The following is a 26,944-nucleotide window of genomic DNA, read 5'->3' on the forward strand; positions in this document are numbered from 1 at the left end:
CTGACTCTACCGGGCATTAAATTCTACCGACTCTTTCCTAAGACGGTAGCTTCTTGGATCGTTACTTAGCTCGCGTATGTACAGAAAGCGCTGCGTTGCGTTTCTTTGACTATGGAGGAGAGCTGTGAGAGGCTGTTGATGAGCATTTACTTGTGACTCTTGTGTGTAGTAGATCCTGAATTTGCAATCTCTGCTGTAGCCTTGGCCTAAGGCGGATCCAGGATTTTTCGAGAGGGCGTAGCTGCAGATTTAATGGGGCATGCATATCTCGCGAGATGCGGGCTCTCGTCACTCTTGGTCAGTGGTGTAACTGTTAAGCAATAGACTGCAAGGCTCTTGTAGATCTCTTGTAGATCTCTTGTAGATCCTACGTTGGCAGCGTTTATCGTATGCGGTCCCTTGCAGTTTATGGTTTCTCATTTATGTAACTGTTAAACGTATTTCTATCACCATTTTAGCTAGAGAAACTGAAATTACTTGTAATAACAATGAGGTATCTGTCCAGAGTGTTCTCCTTTATTTCTGCCATAATAGTCACAACCCTTTTCATAAGAGGGAGTCCGGCTAGCCACCCAGTCCACCCCCCTAAATCCACCCCTTCCAGCATACAAACAAATCGCGGGCTCTGTGAACGGGATTGGCATGCAATCGTTGCGTGACGACCCAAACAAACATGATAAATATGCATCACTGGCGTTACGTTACACAACTAAGACAAGCAGCATGGATCCTGAAAGCTCCACAACGACAAGTTGGTTCATTCCAGTTCTGATCGGGTTTTTCGCAATCTATGTTCTAAAGCAATTGATTCCGCGATCGAAGGTTGATATCAAAGAAAAGTTTGTTCTCATTACGGGCTGTGACTCGGGCTTCGGTCGAGAAACCGCCATTCGACTGGACAAGATGGGAGTTCGTGTGTTGGCGACTTGTTTAACGAAAGAAGGAGAAGAGAGTTTAAGATCAGTGACGAGTGACAAACTGAAAACATTCCAGATGGATGTGACAAACTCGCAGCAGATTAAAGATGTCTACGAGGAGGTCAAACGACAAATTCTCTGTGACTCAGGTATTTGCAAATATATTCAAATTTAATTCCGTTAATATATGCACGAGCGAGCATAACAAGAAGATCTGTTAGATCTTATAACCGCGCTTTTAAAATTTAACTGTTTTCTTAGTACTACAGTCGCAACGCAGTGCATATTCCAAAGCAATCTTTGATGATTCGTTGATTACTGTAGACATCACAGCACTTGATCAACACAAACTCTATTATCACACCATCAGTCGTAGCCGTTGTGACATCTCCGATGACGTAATAGTCTTAATCTGGAACTTTCTTCGGGATATGTATGGCATGAAGATACGAACACTATTACAAACCGCTTTCTTTCTTTAAAGTCACGATTAAATTTAATTGTTATTTTCCCTTGAGTTAAGGGTTAGCAAAGAAGTCACACGAGTCACATAATTCAAGAATTGCGTTATCTACGGCTATCTTTAGTATGGTGGTTATTTCCCTATCAATGACGTAGTCTTTGCACGTTCTGACACGTTCTTTGCCTGGCTTGCAAATATTTGATTTTCCTTCCGATCTGTGAACTCGCTGCGATGAAATAATCAAAGGATTTACTTCATTTGCCTAAAACCCACAAGAAACACTCGCAAAATTACAAATAAATTAATGACCGTCGCTTCTGCCGAAATAAACTTGCAAAGTAAAGACGATCTTATCTGTCACGTAGCGAAAGTGAAAGCTGCAACGTCAGCGCATTCCATGGCTGACGTAATACCTTTTTTCAGCGTATTTATTATTCCCTTTAAATCCAACGCTTTGATAAAACGAAAAGAAAATATATTTTACCCACAAAATAGAAAACAATATCCGTAAAATTGTCCGTGTATTTATGTTTTAACAGCTTCTGGCGGAAAAACATCACACGTTGCGTGACTCAAAGTTTGGCCGAGCGGTGATCTGCGTCTGGTCACCGACAAAAAACAAGAATATCTGTTAGATCTTATAACCGCGCTTTTAAAATTTAACTGTTTTCTTAGTACTACAGTCGCAACGCAGTGCATATTCCAAAGCAATCTTTGATGATTCATTGATTACTGTAGACATCACAGCACTTAATCAACACAAACTCTATTATCGCACCATGAGTCGTAGCCGTTGTGACATCTCCGATGACGTAATAGTCTTAATCTAGAACTTTCTTCGGGATATGTATGGCATGAAGATACGAACACTATTACAAACCGCTTTCTTTCTTTAAAGTCACGATTAAATTTAATTGTTTTTTTCCCTTGAGTTAAGGGTTAGCAAAGAAGTCACACGAGTCACATAATTCAAGAATTGCGTTATCTACGGCTATCTTTACTACGGTGGTTATTTCCCTATCAATGACGTAATCTTTGCACGTTCTGACACGTTCTTTGCTTGGCTTGCAAATATTTCATTTTCCTTCCGATCTATGAACTCACGGCGATGTAACAGTCAAAGGATTTACTTCATTTGCCTAAAACCACAAGAAATACTCGCAAAATTACAAATAAATTAATGACCGTCGCTTCTGCCGAAATAAACTTGTAAAGTAAACACGATCTTATTTGTCACGTAGCAAAAGTGAAAGCTGCAACGTCAGCGCATTCCATGGCTGACGTAATACCTTTTTTCAGCGTATTTATTATTCCCTTTAAATCCAACGCTTTGATAAAACGAAAGAAAATATATTTTACCCACAAAAAGAAAACAATATCCGTAAAATTGTCCGTGTATTTATGTTTTAACAGCTTCTGGCGGAAAAACATCACACGTTGCGTGACTCAAAGTTTGGCCGAGCGGAGGTCTGCGTCTGGTCACCGACAGAAAAAAAAAAAAAACAAGAAGATCTGTTAGATCTTATAACCGCGCTTTTAAAATTTAACTGTTTTCTTAGTACTACAGTTGCAACGCAGTGCATATTCCAAAGCAATCTTTGATGATTCATTGATTACTGTAGACATCACAGCACTTGATCAACATAAACTCTATTATCGCACCATGAGTCGTAGCCATTGTGACATCTCCGATGACGTAATAGTCTTAATCTGGAAGTTTCTTCGGGATATGTATGGGCATGAAGATACGAACACTATTACAAACCGCTTTCTTTCTTTGAAGTCACGATTAAATTTAATTGTTTTTTTCCCTTGAGTTAAGGGTTAGCGAAGAAGTCACACGAGTCACATAATTCAAGAATTGTGTTATCTATGGCTATCTTTAGTACGGTGGTTATTTCCCTATCAATGACGTAATCTTTGCACGTTCTGACACGTTCTTTGCTTGGCTTCCAAACATTTAATTTTCTTTCCGATCTATGAACTCGCTGCGATGAAACAGTCAAAGGATTTACTTCATTTGCCTAAAACCGCAAAAAATACTCGCAAAATTACAAATAAATTAATGACCGTCGCTTCTGGCGAAATAAACTTCCAAAGTAAACATGATCTTATTTGTCACGTAGCGAAAGTGAAAGCTGCAACGTCAGCGCATTCCATGGCTGACGTAATACCTTTTCTTGACGCATTTATTATTCCCTTGGAATCCAACGCTTCGATAAAACCAAAAGAAAATATATTTTACACACAATAAAGAAAACAATATCCGTAAAATTGTCCGTGTATTAATGTTTCAACAGCTTTTGGCGAATGAACATAACACGTTGCGTGACTCGAAATTTGGCCGACAGGGAGGTTGGGTCTGGTAGCAGACAAAAAAAAAATAAAAAAAAAAATAAACCACGGGTAGAACATGAACCGCGCTCGGCCCATGGCCGCGCGGTTAACAAGAAGATCTGTTAGATCTTAAAACCGCGCTTTTAAAATTTAACTGTTTTCTTAGCACTACAGTCGCAACGCAGTGCACATTCGAAAGTAATCCTTGATGATTCATTGATTACTGTAGACATCACATCACTTGATCAACACAGACTGTACTATTGCACCATCAGTCGTAGCCGTTGCAAAATCTCTGATGACGTAATAGTGTTAATCTGGAACTTTCTTTGGGATATGTATGGGCATGAAGATACGAACACTATTAACAACAGCTTTCTTTCTTAAGAGTCAAGTTTAAATTTAATTTTTTCCTTGAGTAAAGGGCTAGCAAAGAAGTCACACGAGTCACATAATTCAAGAATTGCGTTATCGACGGCTATCTTTAGTACGGTGGTTATTTCCCTACCAATGACGTAATCATTGCATGTCCTGACATGTTCTTTGCTTGGCTTGCAAATATTTCATTTTCCTTCCAATCTATGAACTCGCTGCGATGAAAGAGGCAAAGAATTTACTTCATTTGCCTAAAACCACAAGAAATACTCGCAAACTTGCAAATAAATTGATGACCGTCACTTCTGGCGAAAAAAACTTCCAAAGTAAACACGATCTTATTAGTCACGTAGCGAAAGTGAAAGCTGCAACGTCAACGCATTCCATGGCTGACGTAATACCTTTTTTTAGCGTATTTATTATTCTCTTTGAATCCAACGCTTCGATAAAACCAAAAGAAAATATATTTTACCCACAACAAAGGAAACAATATCCGTAAAATTATCCGTGTATTAATGTTTTAACAGCTTCTGGCGGAAAAAACATCACACGTTGCGTGACTCGGAATTTGGCCGAGCGGAGGTCTGCGTCTGGTCACCGACAAAAAAAAAAAAAAAAACCACGGGTAAACCTAGAACCGCGCTCGGCCCATGGCCACGCGGTTAATAATAAACCACAGGTAAACCTAGAACCGCGCTTGGCCCATGGCCGCGTGGTTAAAAAAAAAAAAAAAAACCACAGGTAAACCTAGAACCGCACTCGGCCCATGGCCGCGCGGTTAATTATTTACAGTGTCGCGAAATATTTAATACTAAACCATTTAAAACGCTGCTGTTGGTGTTGTTTCTGAGGTTGATTGATTTGATTTGACTGAAGAACAAAACTCCAAAGTAGTTTTTCTCAAATAGTCTATCGTTGAATTGATCTATCATACAAATTAACATAAATTGTGCTAAGTACTGTGCCATTGAAGTACCCCCTCCCCAGAGGGGGCAAAAAGCCAACTGTTTTCAATATATAAAAATTCAGCTTGGCAGTGAGACATCGAGGACACAAACAAAGGAAATTGATGAGAAATGTCCTGTCTAAACTATTCTGAATTCGCTGGCTTTGCCGTTTATGTTGTTAGCAAGTTAAGAATAATAGATTTATATGATCAACTTTAGATTTCTGAACTCATGTATGTGTTCCTTTCTTGGAATGGCAGGATTGTGGGGCCTGGTAAATAATGCTGGAATTCTTTACTTGCTTCCCATTGAATGGACGTCGATGGACATCTTTAAACGCACTGCAGACGTAAACCTGTGGGGAATGATTGATGTCACTAAAACCTTCCTGCCCCTGCTGAAAAAGGCACAAGGACGAGTTGTGAATTTCTCAAGTGTCGCTGGTAAGGGTTATACAATAGAAAGGAAAATTAATGTATCGATAAGTGGCTTCCTTAGGGACCACTAAACACGCAATCAAACCTCATCAAATACCCTTACAGGGCTAGTGAAACAAACAAATTCAGACATTTCCCTACCTCATGGGCACAAACTTGTGATTTTGAGTGATTTTCATTTGGCCTTGAAATGATTATGTACAAACCGGATGCAAACAAACAAAGAAATGGATGGGAAAGAGGTGTCTGACTTATTACAGTGAAATTTAAAAATTATGTGTGTGAGTTTTGGTTAGTCTTGCAAATGTGATCATCCAAATCTACCGGTTCAATCCAATATAAGATGACTTGTACACAAAATGCATTAAAAGCATATCCCATCCCAAATTTTGAGACTGTTGAATGATGACCTCATAACTGCATGTATTACAAAACCTGAAGGTCTGGCTCCAGGGTTCAATAACCATAAGACAAAAGTGATATTCCCTTCACACCCTCAGGCAGAAATCATCTGATAAATCTTGGCAAATATCCCTAAATCCCTGCTGGTGCCTTTGCTGCCCAGGGGTGGACCCTAGGGGAAAGCCCCTGAGTGCTGCATGACAGCAAAAGGTTTTAAAAGTTTATTTGACTACATGTCAGCCAGAATTGTTGAACTGCTTTGCAACTGAGAAACTCAAGTTAATGAGCTGACTGCTCCTTGTTTACTTGTGTTTCCTCTTGTGTATTTCAGCTCTTCGAGTATTTTTTCTTTTTTTTCTTCAGTACTCTTTGAATTCAGCCCTGTAGAACTCCCATTTCAAAGGGTTAAGGATGTACATCAGACAATTTGAATTTAGGGAGCAGCATCATAGTTCTAAAACTGACAGGGGAAGGAGAGTTTAAGTCACAGGGCTGTTGCACCAAAATATAGGATGAGTGAAAGATAATCTTACCTGTTACTGACAAGTCTTCTGTTCTGTGGCGGCCATTTTGAATTTTGAATACGCGATCTTCTGGTGCGAGGTCTGGAATCAAGCATTCTTCGTCACAGGCGGCCCAAGCTCTTAATGTTATCCTTTTTTTTTTTCCTTTTTATGCCAATGTTCAGGCTAACGTGACATATGGCATGTACTATTACATAACGACCGAATTTGACCACGCGAAACATGACTCCCGCCTTGCAGTATATGGAGGTGTTGTGTTACAACGGTTTGAATTTATGAAGGTTTGTATGGGAATGCAACGGCTTTGCTTGAAAAGCCAATTATTCTTATATTTTGTGAATAAAATCTACTTACCCTGTTGCTGTGTTGTATTCTTTGTTGTTTGCCAGCTCCTCGGGCCGATCTAACGTGATTTCAGCGAGTTATCGTTCTGTGGGTTTCCACTACTAAAATGGAAACCCACAGAACGATAACTCGCTGAAATCGCGTTAGATCGGCCCGAGGAGCTGGCAAACAACAAAGAATACAACACAGCAACAGGGTAAGTAGATTTTATTCACAAAATATAAGAATAATTGGCTTTTCAAGCAAAGCCGTTGCATTCCCATACAAACCTTTATAAATTCAAACCGTTGTAACACAACACCTCCATATACTGCAAGGCGGGAGTCATGTTTCGCGTGGTCAAATTCGGTCGTTATGTGATAGTACATGTCATATGTCACGTTAGCCTGAACGTTCGCATAAAAAGGAAAAAAAAAAAAGGATAACATTGAGAGCTTGGGCCGCCTGTGTCTTCGTAAACCGCTTGGAGCTCGCTCGGTGTGCCATCGCATGTATCAAGGTTTTCCTTGAATACTGTCTACTAAAGAAAGTGGTGGAACATTTGATATGATAGCCGGTTCTCTCGAGGAGCCATCCCTCTTCGGAGTATCGACCGTGGACCCCTCGGTTGAGACGAATGTACTCGTTGAATTTCAACAGATCGGGCGTCATGGTAATCTAGCACTAGTTCCAAGCAATCTCGAAAGACTTCTTCGGTATCTTTATCATTCTCTTCTTGGATGGAGAACAATTTAATGTTATCTCGTCTTGAGCATAGAGATTTCTTGGAATCGGCTCAATCATTTAAAAGTAACAAATTCTTGTAAAATGCCCTGTAACAACTGTTTGGAAATGTTGTCAAACACGGTCTTTCGTGTTTGATATGTCAGTTACTTCAAGAGGTCATGCCAGCGTTTCTGTCCATTGCGAAATCTTTAAGGGTCGTCTCAGAACTTTTTCTACATAGCAGTATAGAATGTTTCTTTGTAGTTTTCTGTGTCTTTCAAAACTCGTCCACAGTTTTCTCCGGAAACATTTTTCACTCCTTGTAGAGTAACTTGCTAGCGTTTCGCCGTTATGTTGTCCGGCGCTTTCGTGCAGGGACATAAAATGTTTTGTAATCCACGGCGATAACTTTCGACAAACGACAGACAAATTATTGGATTGACCATAGAAGAGAAAGAAAACACAAAACTCGCCAGACTAAAATACAGTTTTTGAGAGACACAAGAAAAACCCCAGAAAGACACGAAGTATAGCAATGTCGATGGAATAACGCAAATATAAAACAGCGCTACGCTTATAACAGCCAATCGAATCGCTTGTCTTTGTTTCTTTTCAGAATGCCTTTGCAGATTTTGTGCGTTGTCAGTGAGAGTTCTATTCTGCCTTTTTAAAGCGATTGCTGTCGCAGTGTACAAAACGGTTATTCCAACTAACGGAGCGATAAAAAACACAAATAATTGTGCAAACAAAAATGCGTCCGAAACATCTGGGGTGCCGACTGAATCGCCTGTGAAGTTGCAAAACGCGTTTTTGTTGTCGTGTACCAGAGGGGGGCGTAAGGGTTTGCGGTGATGCGGTTTTGCGTTATTTTTGGTGCGGTTTTACGGAAATCTTTATTTTAAACTGCGGTATTGCGGTTTTATAAGACTAAGTGGTTTGTGGTTTTCATAAATTTTGGATCGCGGTAATCGGTAAAAAAAGTCTGCAGCCGTCTCCGCTTTCCAGTTATGACAGTTATTACTCGGATCCTGACGCTTCCGATGACTTTTGATCTCTTGTTTATGTTTTGCAAGGGACCATTGTTGTGTAAGCAAGCTTTGTTGTTTGTAATTTCCACTTTTTCCAGTTAATAATTGGTATGATTAACCATTTTATCCAATGATACGTCGACTTGTTCACTTTCCGGGCTGGGAATCTTTCGCTCAGATTTTCTTACAGTATTTGCCGTGGCCTCGTGCGGGACAATGTCTGCCGAGCAAGAAGAAGTGGTTATGAGGATGGTCGGGACGAGATGATGTTACTTCAAGGAGAGATTGGAAGCTCGGCGACGTTTCTTCTAGGAGCAAGAACTCGCTTCGGAAGAGTTACGACGCTTCAACAATCGTTTGCTTTACTGAACACTTCATGGGGCTGACTACGTTGTCTTCGGGTTACTCAAAATTCTTCTTGGAAATATTTTAAATGAAATTTAAGGTTGATTCAGTCGAATTGCGACATAAAATGGGTGTTCCGAACTCGTATTCGGGATATTTGAGCTTGAAAACTATCATCTTGACGAATTTTCACCAAAAAAAAAAAAACTCGAGGAAAGCTTGCGTTGTGTAACATTCGAGTGGTTTCCAGTGCTGAAGCCGTAAACATCGAATTTTTTCAATTGGGTAACTCAGCAGTATTCGTGCGTACGCGAGCGCTCTTATGTTAGTTCCACAGCAGCATAACGAAGTCAGTGCCACGGACGTGTGTCAATGATTGACCTTTTCAGTACGGAGTCATAAAAGTCGTCGATACTCGTCAGAGTGCGTGATGATAAGTTCAGTTATAATATTACAGTATTATTTTATGAGTGCGATGATCATACGTTGATTAACATTAACCTACACTTTTATCAAACTAAATAAGGTCCTATTTCTAATGGAATGGCGAACTAGAAGTAATGATGGCGGTACCGTAGCACATTTGTAACTACGGTTTCGGTATTTTGGTAAATTTCCACGCGGTATTGCGGTTTTTTACGTTTTTTTACGCGGTTTTGCGGTTTTCGGACCCCCTTACGCCCCCCAATGTAGCATTATTCACAGGGATTACGATCAGAGGGAAAAGTAGATCTGACACAGCCATGTTCACGATGAAATAATTAATTGTTTTTCGTAAATTTCGATGCTTGTAGACGATGATGATTATGATCATGTTTCCGAAGAAACCGCCCATCAAAATAAAACAATACATAGAAATGAAAGAAATTCTCTCTGCAGTTGTATGAAGAACATGGGGACTGCATGACGTGTTGAGTTGGCCCAGTGCAGTTTCGTTGGCAATTACAGGGATTGTGGTGCTATTTCTCAATGACATGATCTACTCCTCAACTTTCAAGTATTGTCGGTGCTGGCGCTTTAGAAACACACCCTTATATAATTTGACCTGAGACACTTCGTCAGTCGCAATCAATCGGAAATGAATTTTGAATAATTTTGCTGCCTCAGACGCTTACATTAGAAAACAATGCAAATAATTTTTTATTTTGTATTCGTATTGAAGAAAGTAATCAGTGACAGGTTTCATTGCTTTACAATAGATTATACAGATTTCATTTGGGTAGAATGCCAATATACCACATCAGAGTTAATGTCTCTGCAAATACATCGTAAAGCTCTGCAATCGCGAACTCATCGTCGTGTTTGCTCATTCGACATATTAACAGCGGGTGGAATATGAAATTTCAAAGTCCAAAACCTATTTTTTCGGTTTCTTGTTGTTAAAAGCCACATATGTAGAGACAGACCGTGTACTTATTACTTTTTGTCTATCTTTTACAAAAACGTAATTTCCTCACCTCTTAGAGAGGACGTAACTTCAAAATAAAAGCAATTGAACTTAATTAAAACTTCAGTAACAAAAGAGTCTCCTTGTTGACATAGAGTTCAAATAACACGACGAAATGTTTTTGAAAGCAGATTTTAGCTAAGGTCCCGCCCACACTAATGCGTTTTCAAAACGATACGTTTCCGACGACGTGTTTTCGCCGAAAACGCTCCCACGTCCATACTACCGTTTTCGCAGCGTTTTCTTCGTCCACACTAAAACCATGACGAAGCTAAAATGTTTCAGAAAACAGTCCTAAGAATTTACGCGCGCTGATTGGTTAAAAATAGTGTTTCTATTTCTTAAATGAGAAAACACGAAACCCCACTGTTATTTGCACATGCGCAATGATGTGAATAACGTCAGCGTTTTCGAAAGCCTCCGTTTTCGCCACACTAATACAGGAGTCCGTTTTCTTGTCTACACTATGGATACTATTTTGAAATGTAAACCATGCGTTTCAAATGAAAACGATGAACGTTTTCGACCGTTGTAGTATGAACAATAGGCGAGAACACATCAAAAAGTATGCGCTTTCAATCGAAAAGCATTTTGTCGTGTTATTTTAACTCTATGCCAGCAAGGAAGCTCTTTTGTATAGTTGAAGTTTTAATTGAGTTCAATTGCTTTTAATTTGAAGTTTCTTCCTCTCGATGGGGTGAAGGAAACACCGTTTTTGTAAAAAAAAAAAAAAAGAAAAGAAAAAAGAAAATAATAATAATAATAATAATAATAATCATGATAATACTGATAATAGTAATAATAATAATAATTACACGGTCTCTCTTTATATATAGGGCTTTTAACAACAGGAGGTCGAAATAATAGATTTGGACTTTGAAATTTCTTATTCACCTGTCGTAAATTTGTCGAATGAGCAAACATGATAATGCGTTTGCGATTGGAGAGATTTACAATGTTTTTGCAGAGACATAATCTCTGATGTGGCAAATTGGCATTTTACCCTAATAAAATCTGTATTATCTATTGTGAAACCTTTCACTAATTTCTTTCTTTAATACGAATGCAAAATGTAAAATTAATTGCATTGGTCTCTAATGTAAGTGTCTGGAGCAACGAAATTAAAATTCATTTCCGATTGATTGCGACTGACGAAGTACATCAGGTCAAATATATAAGGGTGTGCTTCTACAGCGCTAGCAACAGCAATACTTGAAAATTAAGGAGTAGATCATGTCATTGAGAAACACCACCACAATTTTTGTAGTTACCAACGAAACTGCACTGGGCCAACCCAACACGTCATGCGGTCCCCATGTTCTTAGTTCGACTGCGGAGGGAATTTCTTACATTTTCATGTATTGTGTTATTTTGATGGGCCGTTTCTTAGGTAACATCTTTATAGTCACCATCGTCTACAAACATCAAGATTTACGCAAAACAAGTAACTATTTCATCGTGAACATGGCTGCGTCAGATCTACTTTTCCCAGTGATTGTTATCCCTGTCAGTATGACTCAATTGGTAGCTGATTTATGGCAATGGCGCGTCAGTGGAATCTTAGGATCTTGGTTTTGCAAGTTGTTTTATTTCTCGAGCTCTGTGACCATCCGTGTTTCTGTTCAAAGCTTGGTGTGGATAGCAATTGATAGATTTGTTGTCGTCGTTTTCCCAATAAAACTTGGTCTTATTTCACCGAACATTCGCACAACGGCCATCGTTTCTGCTTGGATTTTTGCAGGCTTTTTTAACTCACCATCGCTGATAATTTCAGATGTTGCGGTAAACGACAACAAAAACGCGTTTTGCAGCTTTACAGGCGATTCAGTCTACAACTCAGATGTTTCGGCGGCATTTTTGTTTGCACAATTATTTGTGTTTTTTATCGCTCCGTTAGTTGTAATAACCGTTTTGTACACTGCGATAGCAATCGCTTTAAAAAGGCAGGATGGAATCCTCTCTGACACCGTACAAAATCTACAAAGGCATTCTGAAAAGAAACGAAGACAAGCGATTCGAATAGCTGTTATCATGCTATTGTATATTTGCGTTATCCCATCGACATTGCTATATTTCGCACCTTACTGGAGTTCGTCTTGTGCCTCTCGAAGACTGTTTTTTAGTCTAGCGAGTTTTGTGTATTCTTTGTCTTCCATGGTCAATCCAATAATTCGTCTGTCGTTTGTTGAAAGTTATCGCTTTGGATTACAAAACATTTTATGTCCCTGCACAAAAGCGTCGGATAACATGGCGGCGAAACGCGAGCAAGTTACTCTGCAAGGAGTGAAAAATCTTCCCGGAGAAAATTGTGGACGAGTTTTGAAGGACACAGAAAACTACAAAGACGCATTCGATACTGCTTTATAGAGATGCATTTCATAGACAACCCTAAAAGATACCGCGATGGATAAAAACGTTGACATGTCTTCTTGAAGTAATATATGAAACACGAAAGACCATGTTTGACCACATTTCCAAACACCGAGAAGAGAGTTGAAAATAGGACGCGCAGCGGAGTATTTTTGACGAACTTCGAAGTATTTGAAAATGTGGTCAAACACTGTCTTGAGTGTTTGATATATCTTCTCAATCGAAACTAAAACTAAGGAGAAAACAGAGAAATAAAATCGTAATCTACGCTAATTAAGATCAGATATCCAAACACCGTCACAGTCATGATTTTTTTTGTTTAAACTTGATGAATTTTTAATGAGTTTGAGAAGTAATGTATCAAACACGTAAGACAGTGTTTGAGCACATTTCTAAACACCAAAAAGAGAATACGACGCGTGGAAATGTGGCCAAAATCTATCCAATCTATGCTTACTAAGATCAGATATCGAAACGCCGTCATGGTTATTATGAGAGAAAACCAAAATCCTGGTGTCTCCCACAGACCGTGGGAGAATCCGCTCCCTCTCACCTGGCAGCCCTCAGGGAATGGGTATCTTTATTGATCGCTTGTTGTGTGTAATAATGTATTCGTACGTCTCGGATTTTAAGCATTGAAATCTTGAAATTAAAATCCTTTCAATGTTATTTCTATTCGATCATTGCCATAGGTCGACTTTCTTGTAACTTTTACGGAGCTTACGCTGCCAGTAAATATGGCGTGGAAGCCTTTTCGGACGCACTCCGGCGAGAGATATATCCCTGGGGGATAAAAGTGAGCCTTATGGAACCCGGGGCATTCCAGACTCAAATTAGTGAACCTCGTAACACAGAGAAACAGGTGAGACAAGGCTGGGATGACTTGAGTGAAGAACTAAAGAAAGAATATGGAAGGGATTACTTGGAAAAAGGTAAGTGATATCCTTACGTGACATTTACAAGCCTGCATTACAGGCGTGACTTTTTGTACGAGTGCCACTTTAAATTCCGTGACAGATCCTCAGACGCATGCGCAACCTCGTTCAGAGGGGGTCTCTCTTTCTCGCTCCAGGGGCCGAGAAGAAGAGAGACTCTGGGAACGAAGGTGACGCGCGCGCGAAACCAAAGAACGCGCGTGATTAATACCTCCAGCTACTCAGCCGAACCATTCCCGAGGACGAAGCCCGGTGGCAAACCATGAAATCGTGATGAAAGTTATCTTCTCTCTGTTGCTCATTTTCATTCAACTGAGTGTGAATCAGAGACCCAGGTAGACAATGTGCAGTAATGTCGATCCGGGATCGAGGCGAAAAACCACGACGATCAAAATACAGTAGATCCTTAGCCTCTGGACACCTCCGGCAGGCGGACATGGGACATTGTCCCAACCACATACAAAGTCTACATTTCTAACGTCCCACGAGGGGACAAATTTGTAGGTCTCGAGTGTGTCTGCTTATAGGACATTCAACAGAATGCAGATTGTGCCAAAACAAACAAAAAACTGTTGAAATTTTCAACAGATATATTTTTCTCGTGGCACGCGTAGTATGATTCGTTCAGAGGTTTCCTTCCTTTGATAATGGCTCAACCACTCAACCACCTCTCCCTCTGTCAAAAACTTAACGATCTGCCTCTCACAATGGTGCTGTTATCTTTTCCAGGAATCACGTTTTTCACTTCCTTTCCGTTGTCAACCCGAACATATCAAGTCGTTGACGCTGTTGTTGATGCGCTGATGTCACAGTCACCACGTGACCGCTATCTGCTCGGTTATGACGCGCGGTTTTTCTTTGGACCAATCACTTGGTTGCCAACAGTGGTGGCCGACTTTATCCTCAGATGCTTGGTATTTAGGCTCCCAGCACCGCTACGGAACAAGTAATTCAACGCCTCGATTAAGAATAAATCACAGAAATCGGCCATAAACAAAACAACAAAACAACAACAACAAAAAAACAAACAACAAAACAACAACAACAAAAAAAAGAAAATAAAGGAAAGCGCTCATGACATCATGTTCATTGTTCAAAGTTTAAAAAGTTCTAAATGTTTCAACAAAGATGTCACGTGATCAATTCGGCCTCGCGCTGCGCGCTTGTCTGAGTTTGAAATCGCTCGCCCCATAACACCCTAAATTGTTCTTCACTCGGTCCAGCTACTATTAATTATCAAGTCGCGGTCATTGTATTCTTTTCTGGAAGCAATATTTTTATCCTGCACTGTTTGAAGCTGATATTTAAGTCTTGGCAATGTTCCCAGTTTGATAAAGTAATTTTGAGAGCTCGTAGCCCTTAAGATTACAGTCGGCATTGCAAGGCTTTCGCCTTTTAGGAATAAATTTTTTGCCAGTCACGGTGTTTGCAGTTGTTTTGCTTGTGTTACGTCTGTTAACTTTGTTGTCAAAATGCAAGATGCGTTGAAACCTGGTTACGTTACAGTCAAACCTCTTTGATACGCCGGACAGGATAGGTCGAGACCTGAGTGTCCTTACTTTTGGAGGTGTCCGTAAGGAGAGTTTGACTGTATTTCCATTGGATGTGAAATATTTTGTGTGCTGTTCCTATCTCTGGTTAAATAACAAAATTGCATTCGTTGAGTGAGTGACCATCAAGTAAAGTGACTCCGAAAAGACTCCGAAAGGTCAACGTTGTTAACGAGGCAAAAATATGTAACGAATACCACTGTTTGTGCTTATAGTGTCCAAGCGAAAACTATCTGTTCTAATTTAGCCTGTTTACAGGCTCTCTAGTCCCCCCTCGGCCACATCACTCTCAACAAGTTTCTTCTCGGCCCTTCCAAGTCCTTCCAGGTGCGGTCAGACCCTTCCATCTGGAGCCTGTTCGCAGGCTAGTTTTGAGACTTTTAATAAATCATATGGAATGTAGCCCATTTTTCAGGTACACAGTCATTCGATAATAATCTCTGTTAGCTAAGATGCCCCAAACTAGAAAAGGTTTATGAAGAAACTTTTTAGTCCGTCTCGTGTTTGCGTTCATTCAAACGGCCTCCTTAGAGCTTCTCAGACCAGTTTGAGCGCGGAGTTATTAAATTATTGTGGAATTCTAGCTGCGAATGCAAGCTTAGCAGATCTGTTTCATGTTCAGCTATGTTTACATACCGTCTAGGTTCCCAGACGAATCGGATTCGAAAAGAATCTTGACACGCACTTGTTGTAAGATAAATAAACAAATAAAAGAAAATATTCGTGTTTTTTTTTACAACGAACTAGATTTCTACTGATTCAGGTTTGACAAGCAACGCCAGAATCCTTGGAAGGGGGCAGGCATTTTGACCCCGCTGAAAACGAAGGATATTGTTTCATGCTCGGGACAGGAGCTGATGCAGCTAAACTTGGTTCGCCAGTTCGTTTACGTTGACTGGTAGCTAGAAACCAGCGAGAATCAACCCTCTTGGTTCAAAAGCATTTGCTTGAATTCCAGTAAGTACAAGTGTAGATTAGTGTTATGGGACTTATAGAGCAATAGTGTGATTGGGATTTATTCTTGTTTTGACGGAATTCCGACAAGAGACATGGGAGACTGATCGGATGTTGCCGACTGAATCGTTTCCTCCAAAATTTTAGGTTTGAAGACTTGACTGAGCGAAGGTATAGATCAGATCTTGCGCTACCGGTTCCGTTCCTAGAAGAAACGGAGAATTTCCTTTGTGGGTAATCCATGATTTCCGAAACGGTTTCCTTGCATGCAAGACCCCCTTGATTGTCCAAATACTATTGTCGAAATGCTATTGCCCAAACAGGACTTGTCTCTCGCCGGTACAATCAAGTTCCCTTCTGACATAATCAAATCTCCAAACGAAAATCATCCGCGGGACTCAAATAAGGGAAAGCCGGGAGCTTTCTGTCGAAGACAGTGTTGACTTGATGGGGTCCTTGAACAACTGTTGATGTATTCGCCTGGCCTTTCCGTTTGCGGTCAGTTTTGTAATGAGGCGATAATATTGCTTCGACATATTCTTGAAAGATGCTAAATGTTGGAAGACGTTAGGTGTAAATTTCGCATATTTCACCCTCGAAATTCTTGTAAAATATATTCGTATATATGAAAAAAGAGTGTAAATGAGATTCTAGCACAAGATCGACACTTAAGCAGGTTTGTTTCATTAATATTACAAACGAAAAATGCATCTAGATTTTGGCAGGATCGATAGCTGAAGTTCAGTTTCGATATTCATATGTAAATTCGGAAAATTACAACAACACGGAGAAGAAAATTTTTAACGCGGCTCTGAGAAAAAAAAAATGATGAGCTGTACTTACCTTTGTAATTTGAAAATATGAAACGCAATGCCAAGGCTGCTGAAAGGGAGGAGATTTCTGCCTTTCATGTGTTAACATAGAGTTAAAAAAACTGTCATACAGAGGCGGAGCAATGTTCAAAGGGCGATCAATTTGAAAAGCTGCGCTTAGTCTTATTTTTTATTAAAGTTTACATTACATATACGGCCTTTGTTTCGCACTGGAAATTCATTCAAGAAAACTGTCGGATCAGTAACTTGTCAATGTGAATTCTATTTTTATTTTCAGTTATTAGTGTGATTTTAACTAATGTAGAATGGTAGCTGTTAGTAGAAGTAAAAACAACGTCTGTTAATAGATCCAGTCAGTTTTTAAACAGTTCCAAGAACTCCCTTAACTTTTGTTTAGTGTTAGTAGCCTTTGGTTTTGCTTTCAGTCCACACCAAGCCGGAGAAATTTGAAGACGCAACAATCGCCGGTATTTTTGGATTTGTGTTTGAGGAAAACTCGAGCTGGGAAATTACACGACTATCGTGATTTCATCGTTTCCGAAAAGCTCCGTTTTGAAAACGTTTTCCTTCCACACTTAAACGGAAAGCCAGCATTTTCAAATACCACCGTTTTCGTGACGGATTAGTGTGGACGGTAGGCCTAACCGGAGAAATAAAGCTGCGTTTTTAAATTTCTCCGGTGTAGTGTGGACGGGGCATTAACTTTCTTCAGCCGGCGCTAATGCATTAGGCATTAAAAGGGAGTTTCTTCAAAGAAAGAATATTCTGTTGTAACTTACACAGCCTATGATTTTAATACGTAGTAAACGTGGACTGATAATCTTAAGGTAATGGCACACACTGGTTTCAAACATCAAAGAATATTCTTTGACTGAATGAAAGGCATCATTTAAATGTCAAATTAAAGAGTATTTAGCTTTAGGAAAAACTAATTGGGGACAATATTTACATATTAAAATATATCTTAGTTGGATAAAATTAAAGTTGCCACAACTTTCTGCAAATTTGTTTCAAAACTCGGGTTAACTTGCAATTGGGGAGAAGTTGTCAAACGCGGGATCGAGAGCAGAGGAGAATTTGTGCTTTGGTGCACACTCTACATTTTGAGGAAATAGGCTTGACAAAACTGGATTCATATTTTTTTATACACTGTCGATCAACCGATCAGATCTAGGCCATTTTGTCCCAAGGGTTAATTACATATTATTTGGCCTACTGTTATGTTGGTGGATGAGGGGGGAGGGGGGAGTGGGGAGAAGTTGTCAAACTGGGAGGAGAATTTATGCTGTGGTACACTCTCTACATTTTGAAACTTGCCTTTCAGGAAGTTATCTTGGTATCAGTTTGATTTTAAAGTGGATATATTTTTTATACGGTGTCGATCAACGAATCAGATTTAAGCCATTTTGTCCAGAGAGTTAGTTACATATTATTTGGCCCATTGGTATGTTGACAATGAGTACTGCTGACAAGTGATCCATAAGCAGAAAGACTTCGTTGAAAATGGAAATGCTAGCAAAGATACTAACAATGTAAACAATATAAGTAATGTAGAATATGTCACTCCCATCCAAACAATTCAAGCAGGAAATAGAATTCGTGGTCATCTTTATTGAAAAACACAGCACCACGTTCCTCACAACTACCACTGCTTTCTCACGAAACGTTCTTGTACAAGGCAGTAGTGTGCTCCAAAAAATCGGTTCTTCACGGAGGGCAAACAAGAAAGCATTTTAGAGATTCAAGTGCACATTGATCACGCTTTGCTTCATATAGCCTGCGAACGCAGGCGTATTTCCGGCTGTCGCTTGTCTCCGCCGAAAATAACGTCTGTGAACCCGAGCCAGGAAACGATTTCTGTGACGTAATGACTTTTGTTTCTCCTTGGCCAATCAGATTCCATGATAGAATGAAACTCGAGTGCTCCTCGCAGCGAATACCTCGCGCACTAGTTCTGGGGCTACTTGAGCTAAACTGTGATTGGCTTAAAATCCCTACGTCACAGAAATCGTTTCCCGGCTCGGGTTCGCAGACGATATTTTCGCCGGAGACAAGCGACAGCCGGAAATACATCTGCGTTCCCAGGCTATGCTTCATACGAACAACAACCTTGTCAATCAAGCGGCGCACAGTTTGTCTGAGTCGAGCAGTTGGTGGTTTTTAGCACAAGCGTTGTGTTTTAACAAAATACTATTGAATTATTAGGATAAGGAAAGAAATCAAAACCTTCTTTGTATTGTACTTCTCGCTTTGCCTCGTGGAAGGTACCGAAGGTATGTAATACTTTATGCTTTTGTTATTAGGCATCTAATTTTACATGGTTCAAACCCTGTGTTACGTAATCTCGACATTTTTGCAAAGATGAATTCACTTTCCTTTCAAACTAAGTGAAGTAAAGTTGAGATACAGCTTTCGAGGAACGGGTCTGATCTACATTCACCCGTCCTTATTTCGTAATTTGAAACGTGCTAAACGATGACAAACATGGACTTCCGCTAATCCTGTGATAAGTACAACGCAATTTAGTGAACCTCTCAGTAGACTGTTCAACGTGTGTCGAGAGAAACATCTGTTCAGGTTTCTCAACGTTTTGCATGCTTTTATTTTGTGTGATTTATTGCAAAACTGAGCTAGTTGCCACAACTTTATGCAAATCTGTTCCAAAATTCGGGTTAAATTACAATTCATTCCAATGATACTCGGGTGGGGCCTTGTCTCATAACAAATTCTCAGATTCGTAGTCACATTGTTTGTGATACTTTTTCTTTCTCATGACCGATTTCGAGACTTGAGCCATTTTTCTTCAATGTTTCCTTCATAATAAACCTGTAAGTTTACCGTACGTAGGTGTTTAGTTTCCGCAACGATGGCAAAAATATGACCCAAGACTCGGTCGAAAGAGAATATATGAAAGTTGTTAAATATTAAACTACGGAGAAAGATATAATGACATGAAAGATAATGTACACAACTAAAGTAGTAGTGAAAATGACGGCCCCCAAAAAATTCATGTTCACTATTGCTATAGTCGTGTAGATAGAGCATTCATGACTTCATATTTAATTACGTTGCCTTTCATGGGCTATAGCACACGACATCTAGGCGCTTAATCAATTGAATATGCTAATAACTGAGCACAGTACATTTAAGAGGGAAAAAACCCTCAAGGCCAGGACAAACGCACGCAACATATCAACACATCATACGTTTGTCACTCTGTTGGTCCCTGTTGCACCAACCAACATTTTGCCACATATTCTAATTAAAATGGGAAAACATGTGATAGATGCAAGGAACATTGTCACACTATATTGCCTGCGTCTCTCTGGGCCTTAACGGTCATCGAGAGGTCCACAATGGCAATTTAATAAAAGCTGGTAAAAATATCTTAGATAACAAAAGAACATTCTATTTAAAGTTACCGGAAGAGCCGAACGTAATGACCCTTGTAGAGGTTGACATGTCATAGATTCCCTAAGTGCTGGGCTATCTGTTTCTAAGGCTTTATGAATTGGAATCTGTTGTTAGTTACTATTCAGTTGTTAGCGTAGCCCTCGACATATTTTAACGTAGCGTGGAGCAGGCCAATAGTTGTCCCTCTATTGGTAAGAAACGGTGTCTCACACCCCCGTTGAAGTTACCTTTCGTTTATCGAAAGTTACCTTGTGCCTCTGTTTCAAAACGCCTCTTCGTCCAAAACCTTTCAGATGAAAATGAGTTTGATTTGCATGAAAATGAACCTGTAGGCAGAACACATTTCCATATGAATAGTTTCGCCCGAAGACTCGTTTTGACACAGAGGCAAAAGGCAACTCGGAAGTGGCCTATTGTGAGTGGTTTAGGGTCGGTGGATGAGAGGGGAGTGGGGATTGGGTAGAAGTTGTCAAACTGAGAGGAGAATTTATGCTGTGGTACACTCTCCACATTTTGAAACTTGCCTTTCAGGAAGTAGGCTTGATATCAGTTTGATTTTAAAGTGGATATATTTTTTGTACGGCGTCAATCAACGAATCAGATCTAAGTCATTTTGTCCAGAGAGTTAGTTACAAAATATTTGGCCCATGGGTATGTTGACAATGAGTACTGCCGACAAGACATCCACAAGCAGAAAAGACTTCATTCAAAAGGGAAACGCTACCACAGATAAAAAAAAGAGCAAAAAAAGACCAAATTCAAAAAAATATATGCGACCTGCATGGGTCTTGACAGGGAAGATGTAATCTAAGTTATAAAAATATTCTTGGCTATTAGTTCAATTTTAACCAATTTGTCGGGTATTCAGCAAGGTTCTGATGAGCTCGAATGGGACTCAGATCTCAGCTACCAGTGAGGCTCTCTGAGGGTAAAATTCTGACAAGCGACACGGTATTAAAACATCGAGGTTTATGAAAAAACAACGAAATTCCGACAGCTATGAAAGGGCTACGACCTTCGGAAATAGTAAAGAAGACGGGAGACATTCTTACCCCACCCCCACCCCGCACCTCACCACGCTCAGTAGGGCCTTGTCAGTCAGCTATTTCTCAGATTATAGATAACATTTTAACCAGTTCTCGTACAGCTTTCAGCTAAACCTCTATCTAGTCCCTTGTATACGTGCACAAATCATATATCGAAAGGAAAAAAAGTCTCGTTTCAGACTTTATAGCTTGCCTAAGCTTGGTCACCTTGACCTTAAATGGCCTTGCAATCAATCCAATTTATCTAGAGCATTGTTTTTGTTTTGGTTCTGAAAAACCATCTGTTGTTTGGATTGTTTTGAATGACTTTGGGAGATGTTTACATCGTCAAAGATATCGTCAACGACGTTCATAGCATGCGCGGGATTCCCTCCAGTGGTTCTGGAAAGAGTTAGTTAACTGATACGGGTCTGACTGCTGTGCCTTTTGAAGGGAATAAGAAAAATACAAGAAATTTCGTGTTGTTCTATCACGAATGCCGTTTTCTTGTTGGCCGCGCCGGCTACGCATGATGGCCGCGTCTTTGCGTTTTCAATGTATCTGTGAAGAAGATTTAGATAAAGGTTTGAACGACTAGTAGATTTATATACTGAGACAATTGGATTATTCGCTTTCGATTTCTATCCGTGATAGTTGACTATCACGCGATAGAAATCGAAAGCGAATAATCTAATTGTTCAATATAAAAAATTGTGCATAAAACTTTTTCGGTAATAAACAAATAGATGTATAGCTCTTCTATCTCACTTTAATGGAAAATTTTCATGAGTGTAAATTTGTGGTTGGAACAGTAACATTTTTATAGACAAACTTTTACGATTTTACGCTTTAGCCGATGAGAAGGTCTGGCTGGATTGAGGTGCAGGAATTTCATTTATCAGTTAAATTTTCAGAAATTTCTCTGCTATCACTTGGAATTTTAGCGTAGTTCTAAGCTTTACCTCAATTCGCAATTAGCCAATCGGAAGCAGTGTCACTGTTCCGATATCTTGCGAAATCAAGTCACTGACCTGCCATGCTGGATATGCCTGCGATATCATGGTCACTTGGTTGAATTTGGGTATGGTAGATACCTAATCGTATCTTTTTGGTACGCTTCGGCGGCACATCACGCTCGTTTGGTCTCGCCACTGGTATTTTGGCTAGGCTACGTTTCGTGCATACGAGTAGTGGCTCGACCAAACTCGACTGAAATGCGGCCGGAGCGGACCAAAAAGTTACGATAGGATAATCGTATAAGTAGTCGAACCTCTCAGTCATGGCGTTTTGGCCGCGTACAAAATTGCCTTTAAATTGAAGGAAACCTGAAAATAGTAGTTTACTAAGATAGAAAGCACCAAAAAGGTAATATTAACCATAAAGAAACGAGGATGGATTGAGAAGATTAGCACGGATTCCAAACGACGAACTTGAAAAATTTAGGCTAAACTTTTAAGGAAACCTTTGTATCACGGACAGTTCCTTTGGTGCCTGCAAATCTGCTCATATATTCTTTATAAAACTACCCTCTATAACACAGACCCTCTCTGATACGGCCGACCACAGACACTAGTTGTCTAAATTGCGGCCCTAGAGGGCAAGATCAAACAAACGTAACCTCTATATCACTAACAAATACATTGAAATGCAACAATATACACAAAACATTTAACAGTTTCTGGGCTCACATCCGCTTAATCAATTGTTCTAATTACGCATTCGTTTGCAATAAACGTCGCATTTGTTATCACCACGATCATCAAGATCTCTAGTTCTCCGAGGACTCCCTTGTATAATTGATTTCTCTGCTGAAACGTGATGAAACAATGGATTTCGTCGCTTTCTCGTGAGCGTCATGCAATGGCGTCTGTTAATTGTCTATTCAACAATTTAAGGGTGCGTTCCTTTGGGATGATCTGCACGAGGATCGGTCGGATCGTGGTGTTTCAAAGCAACCGATCAATCCTTAGCCAGGGTAGGTGGATAGGTTCCTAGATCCTTTGATGCACCCTGATCGGAGTGTTAGTTAGTTAGTTTTATTTTTTGCCATTCATAAATGCACTCTTTTTTTAAATAAAATATTGTTTTTGCAGCCGAGGCTGAATCTTCTTATTTTTCTGACGATTTCAGGCTGAAAATGTTCTAGTGAATATTCTTACATCATGAAAGCGTTTGACATTTCTGTTTTTGAATGTATTTGGTGTCTGAATGGCCTTGAAGTAATTTTGGAACCAGCTGCTGGCACTGAAGTCTGATATGACTCAGATAACTTTCACAGAAATGTTATTAACGTTGAACATACGGCTAGTCCTGTCTGGTTGTTTTTAGCTAGTTTTGCCGTTTAGAGAAAGGAAGAATTTTATACGGTTTAGTTAAAAACATATATGATTGTGTTATATTTACAAATTTTTCAACACACAAAATTATATTCTTTTCAAACTCAGACTTGATAAAAGAATAAAAAAGCTGTCATCAGTGCACAAAATGATCATAATTTAGGATTAAAAGTAGTTAAGCAAAGCTAAACGCGCAAATGCGAAGAGTAAAGGAAGACAAAAAAAAAGCACACAAACACAAGAATTAAAATATTCTTTACCAAGAAAGATGACTTATGTTTAGAGGTGAACACAGTAATGGTGGAAGCATTTCGAATTTCAGTGCTGAGAAAATTAAATAATTTGGGGCCTAGAAAACGGAGTGAGAATTTCTTTTAATTTGTCCTACAGTACAAGGCAATCGTAAACTCAAGGAATTCTTAGTTCTAGTATTGTATTTCTGTACGTCGAAGTGCTCGGATCATGTTATATCAAAGGATCTAGGAACCGATCAATCCTTAATTCGCCAGAGGGGATTCATCGGTGCATTTGCATGCAAGATGAGCTGAGTGACCTTGGCTCACTGATCTTGGTCTGGATTATCCCGAAAGAAAAACATTCTTAGATGCAGCTCAAAGACGTAGTTCCATCGTTGTCTAGCCTGTTTAATTGGCCGTAACTTCCACACCTTTCCGAGAAATGCGCCTAGGACTGGACTGACCGCGATTTTAAAATCACTTCGTGAACCGCTAGCTAAAATAGCGAGTATTGAAAACAGAGAAAAGAAACCTCCAAACCTCCAAAACGCACTTTATAACTGCGAAAATATTTTCACTGTCCAAAGTGCGATATTTTTCAGCTGACGCCGGCACTTAAAAAATGTTTTGAAAAATGGTTCAAAGTGTTTAAAAACGGGGATATATGTACAGTGGTCGTTTTGAGCGTTTCGGCATGGCTGGACTGTGCTTCGTCAAAATACGATCCAAGGCTCGAACAAACTTGTGACTAATAGGTAGCGTATCGAAGAGATAGGTTACTGTTCGTTTTGAACCGGGTTCGCGTTACGCTTGGACCGGTTACACAATGAATGCAGTTGACGTTTCATGTTTCGCGTGACATCGCTGTTGCACAACAGATTGTAAAGACGTTGCCCCTGGACATGTGGAAGCTAAAACACGCAAGGTTTACGAACAAGTCCAAAGTTGTCAGTGCTATTAAATCATTACGGTATTTACCTTGAGACTACGTTTTCGTGTGTGTGTTTTTTTTTAAGGAGGACACTCATTGGACAGTTTTCATGTGATTTTAATACTGATAGATAATAATGTACACTAGCCTTGTACTCCAAGGTTTATGAGGAAATGTTTCGGCTTGTGCCACGTTCGCGTGACCCCAGAAAACCGGTTTTTTTCCCCGCGAAGATTTTCCCGCGAAATTTCTTATCATAGATAGACACGCGAATTTATCGCGCGCGTAAAGAAAGCTTAAAAGGGTGGAATGTTTCACAGAAGAAAGGAAGCAAACCGGACGCTATGTAAATTATAAAGATGGTATCCTTGAGTGTCATTAAAGCAAATGCGACTCTTTAAGAATTTTGACATGTTTGTGTCATAAGATAAATACACTGACGTCGAAAGGGTTTTATTTATTTCTGAACCAGTTTTCTACTGGTTTGCGTCTGACAAGTATTCGGAGAATGGGGCAACTCGTTGACCTCGCTAAAAGCCAAGGATAGTATTTCAAGCTCCGGTTCAAAATAAAACTAATTAAACTCGAGTTCGTCATAAGTTTACCTTGGAGTTCAGATAGGTCTGTTGGAAGCTGGGAAAGCATTCAATCCTCGCTCGGCTCAAGCACCCCAGTTTGCTTGAAATTCAGTAAGTATCGTCGTAGTATAGAATTATAAAAGAATGGCGCTTTCGCAGCTTTGCTTTTATTTTGGCGTAATTTCTACAAGGCGCAGTTCACGACAGAGGTCTTCCATGAGAGAAATCAATAACTTACGTAATGGCGGCATAACTCTATGCCGGTGTACTCGATGGATGCTTTGTTTATACATTTGCCTGAAGTTCCGGAAGTCTTCCTGTTCAGATCAATTCCTCCATTTTTCCGCAGTGGAGAAACGGTACATATCAGATCTTACGCCGGTTCCGTTCCAAACAAGAACAGAGAATTTTCCTTTGTCCCCTGTGGCAGGGTGCTCCATGCTTTCCGGAAATTTGCTTCTTACCAGTAAGGTCCACTTAACTTTCGACCGATTTTCTAGCTATTTCAAGAAGGAACTCGGCTTTCGTAACGCAACTTCCTCACTGGCGTAATCAAATTGTTCTTAGCCCTAGTTCAAACGCAATAGCTTCGACTTTGTTTGGAGCGATGGCAGCTGATTCAGACGGACTTGTGTGCAACTTGATTAGGGAGAACGAATGGTAAACAATTATTGACGCTATCTATCTATCTACGTCTGGTTTGAAAAATACAAGGATTCTGTCCAAATGGACAGGCTATTGCAATACGTTTTGCTGTTTTAGCAATAAGAATAGGATAATGTTAGAACAAGTTCGCAAACGGTTGAAGGCAAACTTTAAGGCAAGTCGAATTCTCATCAGATTGCAAATTTCCGCATCGAAAAAGTGGGCAAATATCTCATCCACACATTTTGCGTTTACTTGCCTGCCTGTACTTGAATTGCTCGCGACCTTCAACGACCTTCATAGCTTGCAATGCGATTTATCTCTACGGCATCGTCTGCCGTTTCGCATTTCTCAAGGCACTTTCTATGACCCTCGTAGCGTGCAGACATGTTATATATTCGGGATATTTTTGAAGGATTTGGGGAGATCCTATTTGTTGCGGGCTTCTATCGTTCTAAAAAATCACGAAAAGAACTACCGGGAGACTGACTTGCGAATACTCGCAAAATTAATTAAGTAAATAACCGAAAAAGCAGTTTCAATTTACGAAGTGAAAAAGCGAGTAGGGAAATTCAAAACTCTTGAACAGTTGTTTATGAGGGGTTATGCAATAGTGTTACTGATATGATTAGATATTTTGTTGTCCGCTAAGGATCCTTTCAATAACGGAAGTTTTAGCCGTTTCCTTCCCAAGCACTCAAGAGATGAACGAAAACCTTCGAATGCACGCAAAGTCTTAGGAACAAAACAAGACAGAACCCACAGCAACCTTAAAACGAAATTCCCTCACTTTTCTCTGAACTTGAAATTTCTTCTGTCGTTTTTCTTCACTTGCAACAAATATGCTTGTGACAAGTCTAAGCCA

The 26,944-nt window shown here is 39.8% G+C and overlaps 3 protein-coding genes and 1 pseudogene across 4 annotated transcripts in view; 3 read left to right on the top strand and 1 right to left on the bottom strand.

The window, feature by feature from the left end:
• The first annotated feature begins 69 nt into the window (after window positions 1–69).
• On the top strand, window positions 70–15,002 carry LOC149113728 (17-beta-hydroxysteroid dehydrogenase type 6-like). The gene is made up of 4 exons (XM_089286324.1): window positions 70–1,066; window positions 5,300–5,482; window positions 13,335–13,574; window positions 14,307–15,002. The coding sequence occupies exons 1-4, from the start codon at window positions 643–645 to the stop codon at window positions 14,525–14,527; spliced, it is 1,068 nt and encodes a 355-aa protein (XP_089142450.1). The 5' UTR covers window positions 70–642; the 3' UTR covers window positions 14,528–15,002.
• On the bottom strand, window positions 7,683–8,330 carry LOC149113729 (proteinase-activated receptor 2-like; annotated as a pseudogene).
• On the top strand, window positions 8,325–12,862 carry LOC149113730 (QRFP-like peptide receptor). The gene has a single exon (XM_089286323.1). It carries the CDS (start codon window positions 11,506–11,508, stop codon window positions 12,637–12,639), a length of 1,134 nt encoding a protein of 377 aa, XP_089142449.1. The 5' UTR covers window positions 8,325–11,505; the 3' UTR covers window positions 12,640–12,862.
• A 146-nt stretch (window positions 15,003–15,148) lies between the features above and the next one.
• LOC110068596 (patched domain-containing protein 3-like) overlaps window positions 15,149–26,944 on the top strand; it is a 34,264-nt gene continuing 22,468 nt past the window's right edge. The window contains exon 1 of one of the 2 annotated variants that reach the window (XM_089286319.1): window positions 15,149–16,084. The gene's annotated coding sequence lies outside the window, so the exon portion shown is untranslated. Of the gene's footprint in view, window positions 16,085–25,417; window positions 25,546–26,944 lie in introns of those variants that run through there. The other variant, XM_089286318.1, reaches the window with a different exon arrangement.

Source organism: Orbicella faveolata, unplaced genomic scaffold (genome assembly GCF_042242905.1).
Source record: "Orbicella faveolata isolate gen_17 unplaced genomic scaffold, um_ofav_v1 contig_14, whole genome shotgun sequence".
Lineage (NCBI taxonomy): Eukaryota > Metazoa > Cnidaria > Anthozoa > Scleractinia > Merulinidae > Orbicella > Orbicella faveolata.

Bases quoted from the DNA above. Each gene is read 5' to 3' on its own strand.
- LOC149113728 (XM_089286324.1), top strand. From the start codon at position 643: ATGCAATCGTTGCGTGACGACCCAAACAAACATGATAAATATGCATCA. The intron at 5,483-13,334 runs GTAAGGGTTATA...TCATTGCCATAG, and splicing joins GAATTTCTCAAGTGTCGCTG to GTCGACTTTCTTGTAACTTT. The intron at 13,575-14,306 runs GTAAGTGATATC...TATCTTTTCCAG, and splicing joins AAGGGATTACTTGGAAAAAG to GAATCACGTTTTTCACTTCC.
- LOC149113730 (XM_089286323.1), top strand. From the start codon at position 11,506: ATGTCATTGAGAAACACCACCACAATTTTTGTAGTTACCAACGAAACT.